Source organism: Nyctereutes procyonoides, unplaced genomic scaffold, assembly GCF_905146905.1.
Source record: "Nyctereutes procyonoides isolate TBG_1078 unplaced genomic scaffold, NYPRO_anot_genome, whole genome shotgun sequence".
In the NCBI taxonomy this organism is placed as follows: Eukaryota; Metazoa; Chordata; class Mammalia; order Carnivora; family Canidae; genus Nyctereutes; species Nyctereutes procyonoides.
In genome coordinates, this window is record NW_026575047.1 from 38447849 (window position 1) to 38467616 (window position 19768).

Consider the following 19768-nt stretch of genomic DNA (forward strand, 5'->3'; position numbering starts at 1 on the left):
AGTACTTCATCTTTTTATTGGCCTGTAAGAAGTCTTTATTATATATTAAGGGAATTTGTCTCTGTGTGTGTTTGTTTCCTATTGCTATGTAACGAATGACCACAAGTTAAAAAAAAAAATACTGTTTATCATCTGACAGTTTTTGTGGGCCAAAAGTCTGGTTATGGCTTATTTGGACTGTCTACTCTAGGGTCTCCCAGGCTTAGTCCACATATTGACTGGGGCTATTGTCCTTTTATAAACTGAGCTGGGAATATGCTTCCACGCTCCTTCAGGTGCTTGTCAGAATTCATGTTACTGTGGTTGCAGGACAAAAGCATCGTTTCTTGAGACAACCCCGCCGCCCTTAACTCTACAGACCACTTGTACTTCCTTGCCCCATGGGCTTCTCCAACATAGCCTCCTACTTCAGGGCAACTTATTTCTTCCAGGCTCTTGAAGAGGAGTCTCTCTAGCACCACTGCTAACAAGACAGGGTCTTATGAATATCATAACAGAATCATGGGAGCAATATTCCATCACTATCATGATATCCTATAAATTAGGAGCAGGTAACAGGTCATCGGGTGACCCCTTAGAGTCCCTCCACCACAGTCTGCCATATATATTCCAGATATTCTCTCCATTTAGTCATTTTTACTGGGAGTTTTCTGTTCTAATTTTTTTTTCTGCTCTAATTTTTATGAGACAAATGTATTGGTCTTTCTTGTGGCATCTGTTATAATTTGTTGTATGTTTGTTTATTTTTTTGAGTGAGTCGTATGTTCAGAATGTCCTTCACTCTTCGAATCCTTAAACATCCATTTTATTCAATTCATATTTTGTTCTAATACCATTATTACTTTGGAATTTATGATTTTTTAAAAGATTTTATTTTTTAAGTAACCACTTAAGCCCCAACGTGGGGCTTGAACTCACAATCCTGAGATCAAAAGTCACACATTCTACCAACTGAGCTAGCCAGGCGCCCTGCTTTGGAATTTATTTTGATGTAAGATTTGAGACAAAGATCTGACTTCTTGTCCTCTATGACCAGTCTCTTATCTCAATTCTTGAATAATTTAATTTTTACATGGTTCTTTCTGTTTTCTTGCTTTGTTCCATTGATATGACTGTTTATTCTTCTGTCCATTCCACATCAGTATAGTTACTGTGGCTTTATAACATGTTTTCAATTTTAATATTTTTTGAATGTGTATATATATATATGCATACATATAAACACACATATATAAAAGTAGACATTTATCTATGATATTTGTGTATATACTTATACACACATGTATATAAGTAGACATTTATCTATTACATTTGTCTTTTGGCTTTATGATGGATTCTCTTTCCGGGTGTGTGTGTATGTGTAAATATATATATTCATGTGGTTCAAGATCAAAGATAATTGTGGCACCTGGGAGGCAGTTTGTTAAGTGTCTGCCTTTGGCTCAGGTCATGATCCCAGGGTCTTGGGGTTGAGCCTTGCATCAGGCTCCCTGCTCAGTGGGGAGCCTGCTTCTCCCTCCCCTGCTTGTGCTCTCTCTCAAATAAACAAATAAAATCTTTATTTTTTTTATTAAAGATTTTACTTATTTATTCACAATAGAGAGAGAGAGAGGCAGAGACAGGCAGAGGGAGAGAAGCAGGCTCCATGCCGGGAGCCTGATACGGGACTCGATCCCAGGACTCCAGGATCACACCCTGGGCCAAAGGCAGGCGCTGAACCGCTGAGCCACCCAGGGATCCCAACAAATAAAATCTTAAAAAAAAGGTTAAAGATAATCAAAAACATGTACAGTGAAAAATATGCCTTCCATCTCTATTCTAGACACTTAGTTCACTCTCTAAAGGCAATCACTATTACTGTATCTGTTTATTCTTTCAGAAATATTTTATGTAGTATCAGCAAGTATGAATTTATAATCCACTTTATCCCACCCTTTTACCCAGAACGTAGCTAATCATATATATTTCTGTACCTTGCTTTTTTCACCTAATAGATCTTGGAGATCTTTCCATATAGGCTCACAAACAACATCCTTATTCTTGGATTTGTTTTTGTTATTGTTGTTTTTTGAGTAGTCAGTAGTATTGTTAATGGATCTACCATAATTTATTCGACTTTGGTGTTCCCTAATTATAAACATTTAAGTTATTTACATACTTTAAAGAAATTTACACACTGTGTTGCAATGAACAGGCTTGCATACATATAATTTTTTACAAATGTAGATAAAACTGCAAGAAAACATTTCCAGAAGTGTGGCAGTGAGTGTATGCATTTATAGTTTTGGTTAATTGTGTCAGTTCTTCCTCCATAGAAGTTGTACCAATTTACATCCCTATCTGCCATGTATGAGAGTGCCTGTTTGCCCACATCCTCCACAGCTCCGTGCTTTATCAAACTATTTGATCTTTGTCAGTGTCACAGATGAAAAATCATGTTTCTGTGTAGTTTTAAATTGCATTTCTTTTACTATGAGTAAGGTATGGTTTTTTTCCATGTTTATGAATCATTTGTATTATCTCTATTGTGAGCAGTCTGTATCTTTTAACCTTAATTTCTTTGGGTGATTGATCTTTCTTCCTACTGGTGTTTTTAGGAGCTCTCGATGTATTACTAAAAGTAGACATTAATCTATGATATTTGTATTTTGGCTTTCTTTATGGTGGATTCTTTTTCCATGCAGACATCCACATTTTTTTTTTTAATGTAGCAAAGTTTAATGTTTTTAAATGGCTTCTGGGGGTTTTTTTTGTCATGCTATATTCTCTTTGTTTCTTCTAATCCTTTATGCCTTCATTTTTAGATTTAAAATCTTTGATCCTTTAAGGGCTTATGCTAATATAAGGCATGCAGTGTGGCTCTGACTTCATTTTTTTTCAGTTTGCTTCCCAACACCATTTATGAATAATCATCTTTTCTCCACTAATTTAAAATGCCGCTTTTATCATCTACTAAATTCCCACATGTTTTGGTTATATTTTGAGACTTCCTATTCTCTTTTATTGGTTTATGTGTCTATCCATACACCAGAATCTCACTGTCGGAACTGATTTTTGTAGCGCTATGTTCTGTATTGAAACTCTGGTAGGGTTAATTCACTCTCATGCTTTTTTTCAGTGATTTTTCCAGGCTATTCTTGCATGTTTACTTTTCTGGTTGAACTTTAAAATTGGCTTGCAAAGATCTTTTTTAAAAAATCCTGTCATTAATGGGTTTTATGCAGCTGAATAATGTGATCAGATTTGTATCTTAGGAAGCTTACTCTGACTACAGTGTGGAAACTGGGTTGGAGGAAACAAGATTAGAGACAAAAGACCAATTACAAGGTTGTTACAGTAATCCTGACAGAAGTGGAGAGACAGGGATGGAGGATAGTAGTGGGTTTGAAAGGTGTTTAAAAGGTTAGAGTGGCCAGACTTGGAGATGCCTGGGATGGGGAGGTTTGGGGAAAGTAGCTCTCAGGGATGACCCAAGCGTCCTGGGTTAAGCAACTGGGTGGTGCCATTCCCAGAGATTCAAAACAGATGAAATTGGGCTGGTTTTGGAGGAAGATGACAAATTCACTTCCAAACATGTTGAGTTTGAAATGCCTGCGGGCATTTCAAGAAGAGTTGTCCGCTGGGCTTGGATACACAGTTCTGAAGCCTTGGAGAGAGGGGCCAGAGACGGAGTTGCAGGACAGCTGTGAAGAGCCTCAGCGGACAGAGGGGGGCTCAGGAAGTCCAGGAGTCTGCAGTGAAGACTGGAAAGAAATATCCAGAGATGCAGGAGGAGTTGCAGGAAGCCCGAAGAACGGTTTTAAAAGAGAGTGAATTGACACTAATTTCAGAAGGAAATTACTTACTGGGAGGTCGAGTAACTTATGAGCTGAAAAGCACTATTGGATTTAGTACCAAGGAAAGTCCACAGTTACCGTGGGAAGAGACATTTCAGCAGAATAGATGGGTTGGGGGCCTTGGGATGAGTGAAGGTAAGGAAGTCATGGCAGTAACCCTGTCATCTGGAAGTTTGGCTGCAAAGAAGAGAAGACACAGACGGATGAATCAGTAGAGGGCCAGAAATTTGGGATCCTCTTTGAGGATGAGGTAACATTGAGGTGGTTATAAGGACTTAGAGAAACTGGCCAACGTGAATGGTCTAAAAGGGAGTGGTCCCGTTATAATGCTGGCATATATTCTCTGACAGTTTTGATTTTTAATTTTGTTGAGTTTTCTAATATCTTTAATTGGCTATTCTTATATTTTCAGAATTCAGAGAACTAAGTAATTGGAATCGGTTGAGTGAGGGACTTAATTGGAGATTAGGTTTGAAAGCAAAGTACAGAGAAGCATACTAGTATGTCACCATTTGTGTAAAAAAGGAAGAGCAGGAGTAATACATATTCTCATTTGCTGTGCACGCATAATCCGTGTTTGGAAGGACTCACAAGAAGCTAATTGTCAAGTTACCCACCAGGCAGTGAGAATCAGGTAGAAGGAGAACAACAGTGGGAGGTTGCCTCTTCACTGTCATCTTCATATCTTCTTATTTAAGAATGTAAACATATTATGTACTCAGATCATTTGATCTAAGCTGGTTGGTTATCTTTAAAAGCGATGGTTCTGGCAGAGCCTGAATTTTTAATTGGTGATGGCTCTAATGGTCTGTGATTTCTCTTTTCCTCTGCATCCAAGAACCACTAAGAAGCAAACTCTTGCTTTATACTGTGAGTTGTAGATCTTTGCCTTTTCTCTCCTCTTCCCTACGGGAGACCAGAGCCTTTGGAGGAGTGGACAGTCCCAGATTTGGGTCAGGGCAGAGGACCCTGGCCTGGCACTGCCTAGCCCTCTTAGCCACAGCCTACCTGTGTGGGCGGTTATGGTTCGTGCACCCAATTCCAGCGTGGGCTCCAGGGAACAAGTCTCTTACAGCTGAGTGAGCTCTGACACCTTCTGACACCATCTACCTGGAGACTGCATCACATCCACAGGGTAAGGGTTCTGTCCCACCTGACTGCTCCCCGCCCCCTGCATGCACACACTTCAAATGCTATTGCAAGTCCACATCCCCAACTTACCTACAACTTGGCTCCAAGTCAGGTTGTTATGACTGCCTCCCTCTTTGGATTCAGTTAATTTAGTAGAGTGGCTCACAGAACTCAGGGAAACAGTACTTAACATTTACCAGTTTATTATAAAAGGGTATGATAAAGGATACAGATGAATATCCAGATGGAAGAGAGACATAGGGCAAGGCATGCAGGAAGGGACACAGAGCTTATGCGTTCTCTGCTGTCCTTCAATGTCCATGTGTTCAACCCCATCCTTTTGGATTTGTACAGAGGCTTCATTACTAGGTATGATTGATTAAATCATTGGCCGCTGGTGACTGATCCAGCCTCCCATCCCTTTCCTCTCCAGGGATGTGTGGGGAGGCACTGAAAGTTCCATTCCTCTAACCATGTGATTGATTCTCCTGACAACCAGCCCTCACCCTTAGGTGTGTTCCAGAAGTCACCTCATTAATGTAATAAAAGACATCTTTGTTGCTTTCATCACTTAGGAAATTACAAGGCTTTTAGGAGCGCTGTGCCAAAAACAAGAATGAAGACCCAGTATTTATTATAAATCCTAATAACAGTTATCAAGCTGGTTTATGGGGAAAGGAAAGAAGAAAGGGGATCAATTATTACCCTGAGAGAGCCTCACACTGCCTCTTCCCTTCCCAGCTGTGGCATATCCCAGTGACAGTCCTGTGACTTTCCATCTCTCCACAATCATTGTAAATTATTCCCAGAGAAATGAAAACGGGATTTTAACAAGAGATCTGCACTCCCAGGTTAATCGCAGCATTATTCACAATAGCCAAAATACAGATACCGAAACAACCCAGATGCCCATCAGCAGGTGAATGGGTAAAAATAAATGGTCTGTATGCACAATGGAATATTATTCAGGCACGAGAAAGGAGGATATCCTGCCATTTGCAACACTATAGACAGACCTTGAGCACATTATGCTAAGTGAGATAAGTCAGAGAAAGACAAGTGCTGTACAGTATCACGTATACATTGAACCTAAAAAAATTAAACTTTTAAAAGAGTAAAATGTCAGTGACCAGAGGATGGGGGAGGGGATAAGAGTAATGGTGTTTAGGGGAACAAGCTTGGCATAAGTAGTAAAGAAGCCATAAAGATATAATGTACAGCGTGATGAACATAGTGTTATACTGTAATTTTTAATGTGATATATATCGCTATGTTGGCAATCATATCACAATGTATAAAATGTGTTAAAGCAACACGCTGTATGCTTTAAACTTACACAATGTTAGGTATCATATTTATTCAATAAAAAATAAGTGTAGAAACGGAAAAAAAATATTCCCTGGAACTCTAGAAGTTTTCAAAAGATCGCAGAAAATTTCCCAAGAACAAATACGTAAAATATACAGAAAATGAAAGAAAAAACATTTAGCATTGCTCAATACGTTTCATTGTGGTTTTAGAGCAAACATCTGAATTATTGTACTGATTAAACATACTTTACTTTTAACCTCTAGTTTTATAGTCCACACTGATCTCACACCCTCGCTGTGGAACATCAGATGAGATCCAAAAAAATCATCTCAAGATGTTGAAACAGAAGTAACCCAGTTCACTAGTGCTAGTTTTCCCTGTCCACTTTTTAGGGTACCAGATACCGAGGAATAGGTTCTTTTAGGGCTGTGTTAATGCCTAATTTGAGACAGCTGAACTCTTCTACTCTTCTAGAAACTGAGAAAGCTGGTTGATGACCATTTTCTCTTCTGGGTTGCACTGGTGGGGACCCAACCCAGGATCAGATCATTAGCTTTATGAACTTCAATCCTGGCCACTCAGTAGCTCCCCAGGCTCCACTGGGTTGGGCTCTGGGATTAAAATGGGACATCTGCCTCCCCCCCTCCACTCCCTCCTTCTTCCCAGAAGTGAGGCCATCTGAGCCTGCATAGGCGGAGCCAACCTGGCTCATCCCTCCAGTCACAGGCCAGAGCTGGAGAAAGGCCCACCATCCTGTAAGGGACTGAGCCTGCCCTACCCTTGGTAGCCGAGAAGCTGTCAGTGCTGCCCCTGACATGAAGCACAGTAGCCTGTCCAAAGGAGGGACAGCAGCTCATGTCAGTTTTTTCCCTCCCCTGTCTGTAGGCAGAGGTGGGCCCTTGCAGATTAAAAAAAAAAAAAAGGGGGGCTTCTTTTTATGAGTTCTGCCAATTTTCTATTTGGTTGACAAAAGGAATGCCAAACCAAGTGAACTCAGAGACTCCCAACCAGCAACCAGACTCATTTGCAGTTTTAACTCAAATGAAGACCTTGGTCCCACCGATATCCTCTTCTGCTCCTATAGCCTGCTTCCTCCTGGAGAATAATCCTCTTCCAGTGACTAAGTTTTAGAAACTTCTCACCTGGGCAGACTCCCTCAAGAGAGACATGCCACAGCTCAGCGTAAGGGAAGACCTACCAGAAGCATTGGTGTATGAAAGAGGAGCAGCTGGCCTGGGAACGCAATCCTCCTGTCTCCAGCGTGGCTGCCAGGACTGCTCAGCCCCATGTGCGGATGCCCTGGTGCTGTCAGCTAACCTGCCTGGGTGTCCCTGACTTTGGTGACTGTGTGTGCAGCTGGACAGGACACCACCAGTGCCTCTCTATGAGCGAGTACCCAGATGAGGAAAAGTAGCCTAGTTCTTTGAAATCGAAAACAGGATTTTTTTTTTTTAACTCCATCTGCTTTATTTAGAATTGCCATGTGCTGTTACAGCTAAGTAGATATACCAGATTATTTTATTCCCCCCAAAAATATTTTCTCAGGATACTTTTCTAGTTCCTTTGTGAAATTATACACTGATTTTTGTCTTCTAAACTCATGTAAAGGGAGCATTTTAGTAATAACTTTTGCTGGCTGTGTGGTAAAAAAATTCACCTCTTGCATGTCTTTGGAAGTTATTCAGGTAAAGCTAAAAAAAAAAAAAAGGCACCCTTAGATTAGTATAGTGCCACAGTCTTAATTTCTAAAAAGTAAATTTTTGAGGGCACCCGGGTGGCTCAGTTGGTTAAGCATCCAACTATTGATTTTGGTTCAGATCATGATCTTGGGATTGTGAGATCAAGCTCAGTGTCTGGCTCAGCACTCATGTGGAGTCTTCTCGAGAACTCGGTCTTCCTCTCCTTCTGCCCCTTCCCGCCTTACGTGCCCCCCCACCCCAGTCTCAAATAAATAAATCTCTTTTAAAAATTAAAATTTTTATTTGGAAATTGTACATCAAGTAAGGAATAGAATAATGAACATCTCTTCCCTTATACTCATCACCAGGTTCAGTATTTTTTCCAGTTTTATTGAGGTACTGTTGACATACAAATTATATTAGTTCAAGGTATACAACATAATGATTTGCTGTATTGATATGTTGTGAAATGCTGAATGGATATGTTGATAAGTTTAGTTAACATCCATCACTTCACAGTTACATTTTTTTTCTTGTGATGAGAACTTTGAGGGTCTACTCTCCCGGCGACTCTCTGGTGTACGATACAGCATTGTTAACTTCCACCACCGTGATGTCCATGGCATTCCTAGAACTTATTTACCTTAGCCTGTAAGTTCCTACCTTTGGACCACCTTCACCCATTTCCCCCATGTCCCAGCCCCCAATAATTTTCAACATTTTGTCAGTTTTATTTATCCTCCCTCTTGCTTTTTTTTTTCTTCCCAAATTACAGATTTCTTCTGGACTCAGCAACATGTCTTACAACATTGCATCACAGTGGTGTATGTGGTGTGATTCAGGATGCAGGAGGGGAAGGAAGGGGGCAAGGGGGTGGTCAGCAGTGGTAGGGCGTGTTTCTTAGCACTGGTTCCTACTGTAGGCAGAGGCTCGTGATGAGATGCAGCTGGGCTCCGGTGCTCTGACCTCTTTCCTGCCTGATCTGAAGTACCCACCTGACCCTTTTGGTCCCTGAGGCCACCTATGGCCTTACTCAGTTGGCCAGCCACTCTCTTGGATAACCTGCTTCCAGGCCAGCTTCCTTTGCCCTGTCACTGCTCGAGTTGTACCTTGCAAAAACCAATTCTTTGCTTCCACAATTCCTTCGCATCATTGTCATCATTGTAAGAGGCAAATCAGCTTCTTCTGGAGGAAATAAATGGGCAGACCCCGTTTACCCAGAACTAATCTCTCGGGTCATGATCATATCAGCAGAGTTAAAGGTCAGACTGTACTCAAGAAGGCCTCCCTCCACCAAACACACCACAAGAGACAGGAGGATGGGGTGGGCAGCCTCCAGACTTCTTCCTTTGTGGGAGCTTGTGTGGCATTTCCTGGAAGGAGATTAAGATGCCTTTAAGGCTTGGGGTCTACATTAGCTCTTACCATGCCCACACTCGTCCCTAAGGGTCTAAAGGGGAAATTCTTCATTTTATAATGGAAAATTTTAGCCATCCAAAAAGTGGAAAGAAACTCCCATATAGCTGTTACCAGTTTCAATAAGTACCAACATTTTGTCACTTAAGCTTTCTGATATGTACCATAGCAATAAAAAAAAAGAGTTTGTATCCCCATTCTGGGTATCTTTGTTTATAAATTATATATACGTATATTCTACTGTTATATCACGTACACAAAAAGTAGAAAACTGAGTGGAAATAGAGTTTCTGGTGTCTTCTCTACACCCCGTACACATCCTGTACACCCCTGAGAGGCACACACTATGCCCAGTTATTTGGGAACAGAATAATAGAGCAGACTTGTATGGGAACCAGTGTCACAGAAACTGGGGGCAGGATAACAGGTGTCACTGCTTATAGGCCGCTCATCACTAGGATGTCATCCCTACCTCTCCTGGCCCAGGGCACTGACCCATCTCATCTACTCTTCCTCAACAGGAGCCTCCAGTGTGAACCCTGGGCTCTGCATCCTGGGCATGTTTTGTGCTTTGCTGTTATTTCTTTTTTTGACAGATTATTTTTCCTGGCCCTCTGAGGTCATTTTGATTGCTTTCGTTTTTGTGTGTGTGTGTGTCTGGAAACAAACTTTTATCTCTGTCATTTTTTTTAGAGTACTCTTTTATCTTCATTTATCTTATAACTTTACATCCTTTTTACCTTTCGTTTAGAATGGAGGAGGAAGGGGCGACACAAGGGCTACTGATACAGTGACGGGGCAGGTCTCCAGCCGGAAGGTTGGGTGCCAGCATCCCCTCTGGCCTGCTCTGCTCTTTGTTACTTCTTTGCACCTTCTCAGTAGGGCTCGTTTGGTCTTTTGGAGATTGCATCACAAATTCATTTAGTCAAAAAGGGCACAGTCTCCATATTAACACACAAACGAAAACCAAAACATCCCTCTGGTGATTGAGGGGCTCTGAGGGCCAAATTACCCTGCCAGGCTGGAGTAAGACTGGCCTGCAGAAGGTGCCTTCTGGCATGCTGCTGAGAAAGAAGCCTCCCTTGTTCCCAGAAGCTAGGAGCTTTGCTGGCTGGTGGACCCAAGACCTTGCCCTCTAGCACATGTATAAGCAGCAGCCCCGCCTGGTTCTGACACCACAGAGGGCGAAGGAAGGGGGTAGGGGCTGCAGTGAGAGCGGGGAAGCAGGGCAAGGGCAGGTCTGTCCCTGGACATTTGTAAAGGAGCTGGGTTTTTAATTTTTATTTACTTTATGGTAGTATAGTAGAGTCTCTAACCCAGCTACGAAATCCTTTTTCTTTTACACAGTTTATAAGGTAGAACTAAAGTGGTCCATTTAACCCCAAGGCAGTGAGTTAATAGCCTCTTCTTTGTTGCGGGCAGGTCCTCACAACTCAATCTCTTCATCATGAGTACCAGAAGAGATACAGGCTGTGGCTGGAATGATCCCCAGCTGGGTTCCCAAGAAGGGCACAGTTGTCCCTTTGTTAGACTTGCCCTTTTACAAAGAGGGGGCCTGTAACATCTTCCATTAACTGTGGCCTGCATTAAAAAGCCCTGCAAGCTCAAGGAACCTACCTTATTTCCCACACTCATTAAGTCTCCACTCTTCCCCAGAAGAAGTCCATTCAGTCCTGGGGGCCAGTCGTTCATGCACTTACCAAGAACTGAAGCACTGAACTAAGGAAGAACCCAGTCACGGGCAGGCTGGAGGTCCTGTAGAGTACAGTGTGAGTCTAAGTGTGACCTTGAGGCCATGCATGAGCTCACCCTTTCCAGGTGAAACTTCCAGCCAGTCCATTAGCCCACCTCCACCCTGCTGGGAAGAGAGACACAGATGTGAGCTCCAGCATACAGAGGAATTTAGAATGACTGAGGAAGCATCTTAATTCTGGAGGAGGAAGCGTGGGATGATCGATAAAGAGCCTTGGGATGTCAGCTAACCTTTTATAAAATATTAGGTCAGACACCTACCCCAGATGACACTGCTTGGTGCAATAGCGAGTTGTAGGTATGCTGTTTATGCAACAAGACAGTCACAGATTCCCAGCAGGGCTCGTGTCCTTTCATCAAATCTTAGTTCTTCCAGTAGATTTAGGGGAACGTATACTGATCTGGAAAATTTCTCACTTTTTTACTTTTTTTCTGTAGTTTGCCAGCAAAATTCCACTCACAGTCTCAAAAACAACTGGTTTTATATAGGCCACTTAGGCAAGAAGGCAAAATGGCAAGGTGAGGCCAACACTGCATGAGGCTCGAGGCCCTGAGTTCAAGCTTCCCGTTGCTATAGTTGTGTTACCCTGAGAAGAGTCACTCCTCATTCTGGATCCTGGTTTTTCATCTGGAGAAGGAAAGCATGGAGCTGGGTGGCTGGTGTGGTCAGCAGCCTCTTTGTTTTCATTTGTGAAGTCCACCCTCACAAGCCAGCAGTGCCCATTCCCTCATCTTGCTCATCCCTACCTCGTTTTCATCTGTCACAGGCTCGAAGATGCACTGGCCCAGTTTGTTAGGCTCAGATAAGATGTGATGGAAGACCTGAGGGTCCCCCTGCCCCACTCCGAGTGCTCCCCATGGGGGTTCTTAACTGATTCTGTTGCTTAGAGACTTTCTTTGCTTCCTGGTTCATTGCTGAGATGGGTGAGGTTGCCACCTAAGTCACCCCTAGTTTAGGCAGGCCCACTGTCCTCACACCATAAGGTAACAGGGACACCATACTCAGCACATCCTCTGTATTAGAGCTGCCTGCCAGGACATATTTCTAGTGTTGTCAGTGTTATTCCAGAAGAGCATATGCTGCTCTTACAAGAGTTTTATCTTTCTTTTTCTTGATCTGTAGTCAATCATGTGTGCCAGTATAGCTGTTGAAAGTTGCCTTACGTAGAATTGTCTCTATTTGAATACCAATTAGGTACTCCTTTGTAAAGATGCTGAGGTTACAGTATTCTGGATCAAGGCTTTTCCAAGGAACCATTTACATGCTTCATCCTGGCTTTTTGCGTGTTTTATTTTTATTTATTTTTATTTTTTGAGAAAGAGTGAGCACCTGCACACAAGCAGGGGTGTGGAGGGGCAGAGAGAGAGAGGAGGAGGAGAGAGAGAATCTTTTTATTTTGTTTTTTTTTTTTAAAGATTTTATTTATTGGGCAGCCCCGGTGGCACAGTGGTTTAGCGCCGCCTGTGGCCCGGGGCGTGATCCTGGAGACCCAGGATCGAGTCCCATGTCAGGCTCTCTGCATGGAGCCTGCTTCTCCCTCTGCCTGTGTCTCTGCCTCTGTGTGTGTGTGTGTCTCTCTATGAATAAATAAATAAATAAAAAATCTTAAAAAAAAAGATTTTATTTATTCATGAGAGAGAGAGAAAGAGAAAGAGACACAGGCAGAGGGAGAAGCAGGCTCCATGCAGGGAGCCCAATGCAGGACTTGATCCCGGACCTCAGGATCACGCCCTGAGCCTAAGACAGATGCTCAACCACTGAGCTACTGAGGTGTCCCAAGAGAGAGAATCTTAGACTCCACACTCAGTGTGGAGCCTGACACAGGGCTTGATCTCATAACTCTGAGATCATGACCTGAGCTGAAGTCAAGAGTCAGATGCTTAATAGACTGAACTACCCAGGCGCCCCATGTATATGTTTTAAATACATTTTAAAAAAATCCATTTTAAAAAACTCATTAAAGCTTCTTACAATGCAAGACTTGGTCATCCTTTTTTTTTTTTTAAACTTTTTTTTTTTTTAATTTATGATAGTCACAGAGAGAGAGAGAGAGAGAGAGAGAGAGAGAGAGAGAGGCAGAGACACAGGCAGAGGGAGAAGCAGGCTCCATGCACCGGGAGCCCGACGTGGGATTCGATCCAAGGTCGCCAGGACCGCGCCCTGGGCCAAAGGCAGGTGCCAAACCGCTGCGCCACCCAGGGATCCCAAGACTTGGTCATCCTATTAGCATTTAGAAATTCATATTTCACTTGAGAAAATTTGTAAATTACAGTTCTCCCTCTTTTAATAACATTGTATAGCAATACCACCATAAGCTAGAATTGATCTTTGTTGCATGAAAAAAGTGCTGCTTGGTCCTTTACACGTAAGGAATATACTGTAACGTATATAGAACAGTAGAATATACTGTAGGATATTTTTAATAATGATAATCTCCTTGAGTTGACAACAGCTCTCCCATTCTGACTTGAGCTCCTTTCATAACAGGGGCTTAGTAGGAATCTGGTTATGGCTTATTAGTCACGTGGAAAGATCTAGGCTTTCTAATTAACCACAAACAATGAAATGCCAACAATGTGGTTCATCTGTTAATGCAAATATAGGTCATGTTGATAAATCAACAGTGCCTTATCAGAGGAAGTACCTTTTCCCCTAGAAAAGACAAGGAAATTCAGCTGCAAGTTTTCAGCCATTCATGCCAGGCTCCAGCTTTCCAAGGTGATGTGAGGTAGGCAGCAAATGGGTGTCTGCACACACACATAGGAATGCCAAAGTGAAATCTCTGTCCCCTTGGGGAGTGTTCAGAGAACATGGTACTCTCTGCCATTGGCTCTGGACTTCTGTCTGGAAATGCAACTGTGCTCTTTTGGGAAGATTCATACGCCCTGGTTTATCTCAGAAAGAGTTCTCCATGAGTACTGGCCCTGTCACCCCACCCTAGCAGCCATCCTAATACCTGTACACCTGAACCAATTTGCCATCCACATGGAGATACTTTCAGAAACAGGAGCCTGCAATTCTGCAAAGTAAGGAGAGCCTGAGGCCAGGGCTCTCTGCATGTGGACATCTGGTTCTTAGCAGTACCTTGAACTGCTTGAGATATGTTTCCTTCCCCTCAAAGCCCAACCACAGAGACTGGGTAAGAATTAGCTGGAGCTGTCTACTTGCCAACTCAGGAAACACCCTGACCCTCTATTCCCCACCCCAAGCCCATTTCATTGCGCTTCACTGTTGAGGTTCATGGAAGCTTCGTGTTTAGGCCACGTCCCACACTCAATCTGCCTTTTCTCAAATTTGGTGACTTAACCCCAAAATCTACCTTTCCCCTGCCTTGGATTATGCCCTGGTCCTTTCTTCCCACGCATAGCACCTGGCAACTAGGTCACAACGTGAAACAGAATGTGATAGCTCACCCCTTCGCCACTCCGGTTCCTGTTTGAGCCCTCCTGGTGCTAAACTTCACCATCAGGCTGCTGACACTGGCACCTGCACATTATCTCAGGCTGCCACTGAGAACATTGCCGTCCCCAAGTGTGCCCTGCCCATCTGCTTTCCAGGGGCTAGGGGGCTCTAGTGTTAACACTTGTGCTGGCACAGGCCCTGAAGAGATCATTGGACCTCCCATCTGGGTATGTATTTCAGAATAAAAACCGTTAAGCTGTCCCAAAACAAAAAGCTAAAGAAATCCAGCTAAATTCTGATTTTTCCCACTGTCAATACTTTGAATGTTGTTGGACGTCCCATCAAACAGGTTCCTCCTCTGTCGGGTTGCTCCTTAGCACATGCTTGGTCTACCTGTGGGTAGTCCGGTGCTGGCATCCTCAACAGCAATGTTGAGGAGCTTTTGTAGATGGAAGCACAGAGGCCTTCTCTTCTTTGTTTAGTGTCTGGGTCCCATGTTCCAAAACAGGATGGCTTTTGGCAGAGCCGAAGCCTGAGGCCGTCCTCAAAACATGTTGGCACCAATTTGCAAGTGCAGGACTTGGCACCCCTCTTGTTGCTTTTTAAGAAAAATAGGACTCAGAGCACCTGGGTGGCTCAGTGGTTCAGCGTCTGCCTTTGGCACAGGTCGTGATCCCAGGGTCCTAGGATCAAGTCCCTTATTGGGCTCCCCACAGGGAGCCTGCTTCTCCTTCTGCCTCTGTCTCTGCCTCCCTCTCTGTGTCTCTCATGAACAAATAAATAAAACCTTTTTTTAAAAAAAGTAGAAAGAAAAATAGGACTCTCCTCTCTACTGTCACTACCACATCAGTCGGCTTTGCTGTGGTAACAACCATTCCCAAAACTCTGGGACTTTGAGCAAACTTTTTTTTTTTTTTTTAAACTCCTGTTTGCTGCTGGTGACTGTACCTATTGTGGCTTTCCTCCTTGTGTCTTCTATATAACTGAGGCTGAGAGAGCATCCCTTTTTGGGTCATGGAATTCTCAGAAGGAGAAGAGTATGAGAGTCTGTTTGGGCAGACATGTGACATGTCTGCTCATGAACCATTGGCTGAAGCCAGTAATGGGGCCTGGCCAGCATTGTTTTCAGCCATTCATCCCCAGGTCATAGCTTTCAGAGGGGACCTGGTATGGGCAGCAGATGGCTACCTAACTAAGATCTAGGTGCCTTGGAGATAATTTTGGAGGCTCAGAATACTGGGTAAACCACTGACAGTGCTGCTGCCCTTGTGGTCCATAAAAGGACCCTGTAGGGTGGCCTCACCCTGACCAAGATGCTTCCCAGAGTCCAGCCACCTGCGCATACATCCTCCTCTTCATGCCCAGTGTTCTTAGTCCACTTGGGCTTCAGGATCAGAGTACCACACACTGGGGAGCTTAACATTTATTTTCTCACAGTTCTGGAGGCTATAGTCTGAAGTCAAGGTGTCAGCAGGGTTGGTTTCTGGTGAGTCCTCTCTTCTTGTCCTCACACGGCCTTTCTCCTGTGTGTATATGTTCCTATTGTCTCTTCCTCTTCTTCTTTTTTTTTTTTAAGATTTTATTTATTTATTCATGAGAGACACAGAGAGAGAAGCACAGACATAGGCAGAGGGAGAAGCAGGCTCCCTATAGGGAGCCAGATGCGGGACTTGATCCCAGGACCCGCTCACAACCTGAGCCAGTGGTAGATAGTTGCTCAACCATTGAGCCACCCAGGTGCCCCTCTTCCTCTTTGTATACGGATACCAGTGCTATTGAATGAGAACCCATCCTTACTATCTCATTTCACCTTCATTACCTTCCTGAAGGCTCTGGGTCCATAGACTGTCACCCTGAGGGTTTGGGCTTCAACCTGTGAATGGGGGCGGGCGGGGGGGGGGACATGTCAGCCAGTAACACTCAGTACCCTGGGATAGGGCAGCTTGCACTTCATCTAATTTCACTTTCTCAATGAGCCTGTGAGGAAGTTATCAGCAGCATCATTTCCACCTTACAGATTAAGGTGAAGTGACTTGCTAGTAAGTAAGGGGTTTTGAGCTGGAACCATTGCTTTGACTCCACATCACATGGTTTTTGAACTACCATATGGAGGGTAGGCCTTATGAACATGAGAAACCAAGGACTGTGCACCTGCTGAATTAGTAACTATAAGGATTACATAGTATACAGAAAATTGTATGCAAAACAACATTAAGTGTAAAATAGAGACCATAAAAATGTATGTGCTCTGTGGGTACAAGCCTTGTAAAAGCTGTATACAACTTGAAAAGGAACAGGAAACATGAGCTACTTGGCTTTCAGGGAACCAGGATTCTGCTTCTTTTTTGAATTAAAGTTGACCTAAGAAATAACATTTTTAAAAAATTTGTATTTTATTTGAGAGAGAGAAAGAGGAGAGTGAGCATGAGCAGGGGGAGGCAGAGGGAGAGTCCCAATCAGACTACCCACTAAGCGATTCCACTACCCTGAGATCATGACCTGAGCCGAAACCAAGAGTCAGAGGCTTAACTGAATCACCTAGGGCCTCAGAAATACATTTTTAATAACAGAACCTTAGCTCTTGGTGAACATGACACCATAGTGTTTCACGGGCTTCCTCACTCAGGGTCCACTTCAGTGTCCAGCTTCCCTGACTGAATACCTGCTTGAGCTCATTTTATCACAAGGCAGGTCCCTGTGGGTTAAAAAGCCAGATAAAGTTTGGAGGAACGTCAGGTACCATAGGGGGAGAGTTGCAGTTAGTGCCACAGTGAAAAAGAGAAGAAAATTAAAGTGTCACCAGAGACCATCCCCCACCTCTGCCCCCCAACTGAGTCCAAGTAGCAATACAGGATTTAGGCCCATGGGGATTAATGCAAAAGAGGCAAGTGTAAATAGCAAGTATGTGTGTCATAGGAAGTCTAGGAGACATTCCAAGAACTTTCTGCTTTTTTCAGAAGCCCTTCTGAAGACCCTCAGCCCACTTCTGTAGGCTGGCCCTTGGGAGCTCAGTCTGGCAGTATTTGTACTCTGAGATTTCTAGGTGAAAATGTTGTGTTTTCAAGTACATTTAACATCACTGTAGTGAATATTGGTCACATTACCAGAGAATCCTCCCTTTTATCTGGAACAAAGTCATTTGTCCCTTCTGTCTCCTGGGTAAACAGGCTCTTGAAAAGGTGTGCTGTGGGTTTGCATCCTCTTGATTTACAAAGGTATTTCAGTTTGTCACTCCCTGGAAGAGTGTGCTGTATTGTCTGAGATCAACACCCCACTTACCCTCAGAAGTTGTTCCTCACCAAGACCTCTTTATTTTAGGAGTTAACAGATTTGGGTTGTAAAAATAGATTAGAACTGTTAGACTCAATTAGCCCAGACATTTTATCAGCCCATTCAAGAGAAATAGGAGTCATCCTCAAATCCAATGTGAGAAAATCCACATGTTTAAGAAAGAAAAATTAACTACCAATTCTTAGCTAAAAGAAGCTCCCCTATAAAAACATACTTCGTTGTGGGATTCGGTTCAGGGTAAGCTAACTATTTACATATAACTCAATTTACATAAAAGAACATGTGTTTTTGTATGTTTCACAAACATAGCCCCTGCATAATAGTGTGTACACGTTGCCCACACATCCCATGTGTGATATAATGGTCCAGCTTCGTGTTTGGTCTTCAACAACTGAAAAGATTGCCATCTATGATGCCAGACTCAAACATGTTATGAGTATACACCAAGCCACCGTTAACAAAGGACTTTGGATTTATTGAGCACGATTTGCCCTGAATCTGTTTACATTTTCACTTGTTCCATTTTGGGGAATAATGAGTTGCACATCTTCAACTTGTGTTGAGGTAGTATTCCTCTCTCTTTGCTTAACTTGGGTGTTACAAACTCAAATGTCTAGCATAGAAGGTCAGTCAGGCAGTCTGGTGTAAGCATTGAAAGCATGAGAATGGGTGTCTCACCTGCAGAGAGCAGCCACTCTCCATTTCAGTCCCTTCTGCCTCGTGGAATGTGGGAATGTGAGACTGGCATGGCCAAAGGCTTTGAGTTTTCTCTGGGAGCCTCAAACTTGAATTTTTAAGCATTTTCAGTTCAATCAAAAACTTAAGACTCTGTGCAGAACAAATAGTCCACAGTCTGAAGTGTCCTATTCTATTTCCAGACACTATAGGTATCCAGCTTATCTCTGTCTTAAATACACTTCTTGTGCATTTCAGGTGTACTTCTGCATGTCTGGGATGTGATGTATGAACCCACAGTCCTGCCTCTGAATTGTGACAGCTTTTAATATTATCATTCTTTCAGATTCCACCCTCACACACTGAAGACTGTTTCAGGTTGCTCTGTAATTGTATAGAAATGGCCCCACGTGCTACATGATTCAATTTGCCTTGACGCGAGGCCCAGGCAAGAATACTTGCAGAAACCCGAAATCAGTCTTTTCATCTGCTGTCATTACCAGTTATTGGCCTTGAGGGTGAGCAGCCATTTCATGGTCACAGGCCAAACGCTGTCCCTTCTCTCTGCAGCCCTCACTTCACCAGGCTGATAGCGTCCGGGGGACCCGCCACCACGGGCTGGTGGAGAGGCCAGCCAGGACCCGCTTTCACCCTCTCCACCGAAGGTCTGGGGACAAGCCGACACGACAAATATCCTTTCTGGCTCATTGTCTAAGGGCAGCACGAGTTTTGAAATGTTGGAAAGGTTTTTCAGGACTTCTCTTCCCTACAGTTCGCCTTTGGCCTCAAAGCCTTCATTTTATCTGATGAATGGAGGCAATAAAAATAAACGAGTTGGAAACTAGAAACATCTCTGCAGCTAAAAATTGGAAAGATCATCTCGGGTATTTACTTGATGAAAACATTGATAGCGCTGAGTAAAGGAACTGAACACAAACAACCCATAATTCAGCCCCGTTGCAAGGCCTCCTCAGCATTTTCTCCAGAAAGCAGCCAAGTTGGAGCTAAGCCTGACTTTGAACCAAGGTAGAGAGAGTTAGTCTATCGAGCTAAAACAGACATCCAGATATGTGACTTCATTTTCATTTCTGTTGACCTGGTGACCTGCCGTTAGAACTTACAGAAGAAATTTCATAGGATCTTCTATTTATGGAGTTCCAAACTCAGTAAGTGACCCCTAAGATAGAGAAAGCTGGTAGTTAGGAGAATTCTTAAGCAGTGCATACGCCAAATCCTATGCTGTTAAGTAAGTAGGAGTAACGAGAAGGGGATTT

General features: G+C 43.2%; 1 protein-coding gene across 3 annotated transcripts in view; it reads left to right on the forward strand.

The window, feature by feature from the left end:
- Positions 1-19768, forward strand: part of CRTC3 (CREB regulated transcription coactivator 3) — a 98495-nt gene that overhangs the window by 39138 nt on the left and 39589 nt on the right. For all 3 annotated transcript variants that reach the window (XM_055326134.1, XM_055326133.1, XM_055326135.1), the window contains one exon: positions 19065-19184. In XM_055326134.1, coding sequence (XP_055182109.1) covers positions 19065-19184 — 120 coding nt within the window. The remainder of the gene's footprint in view (positions 1-19064; positions 19185-19768) is intronic.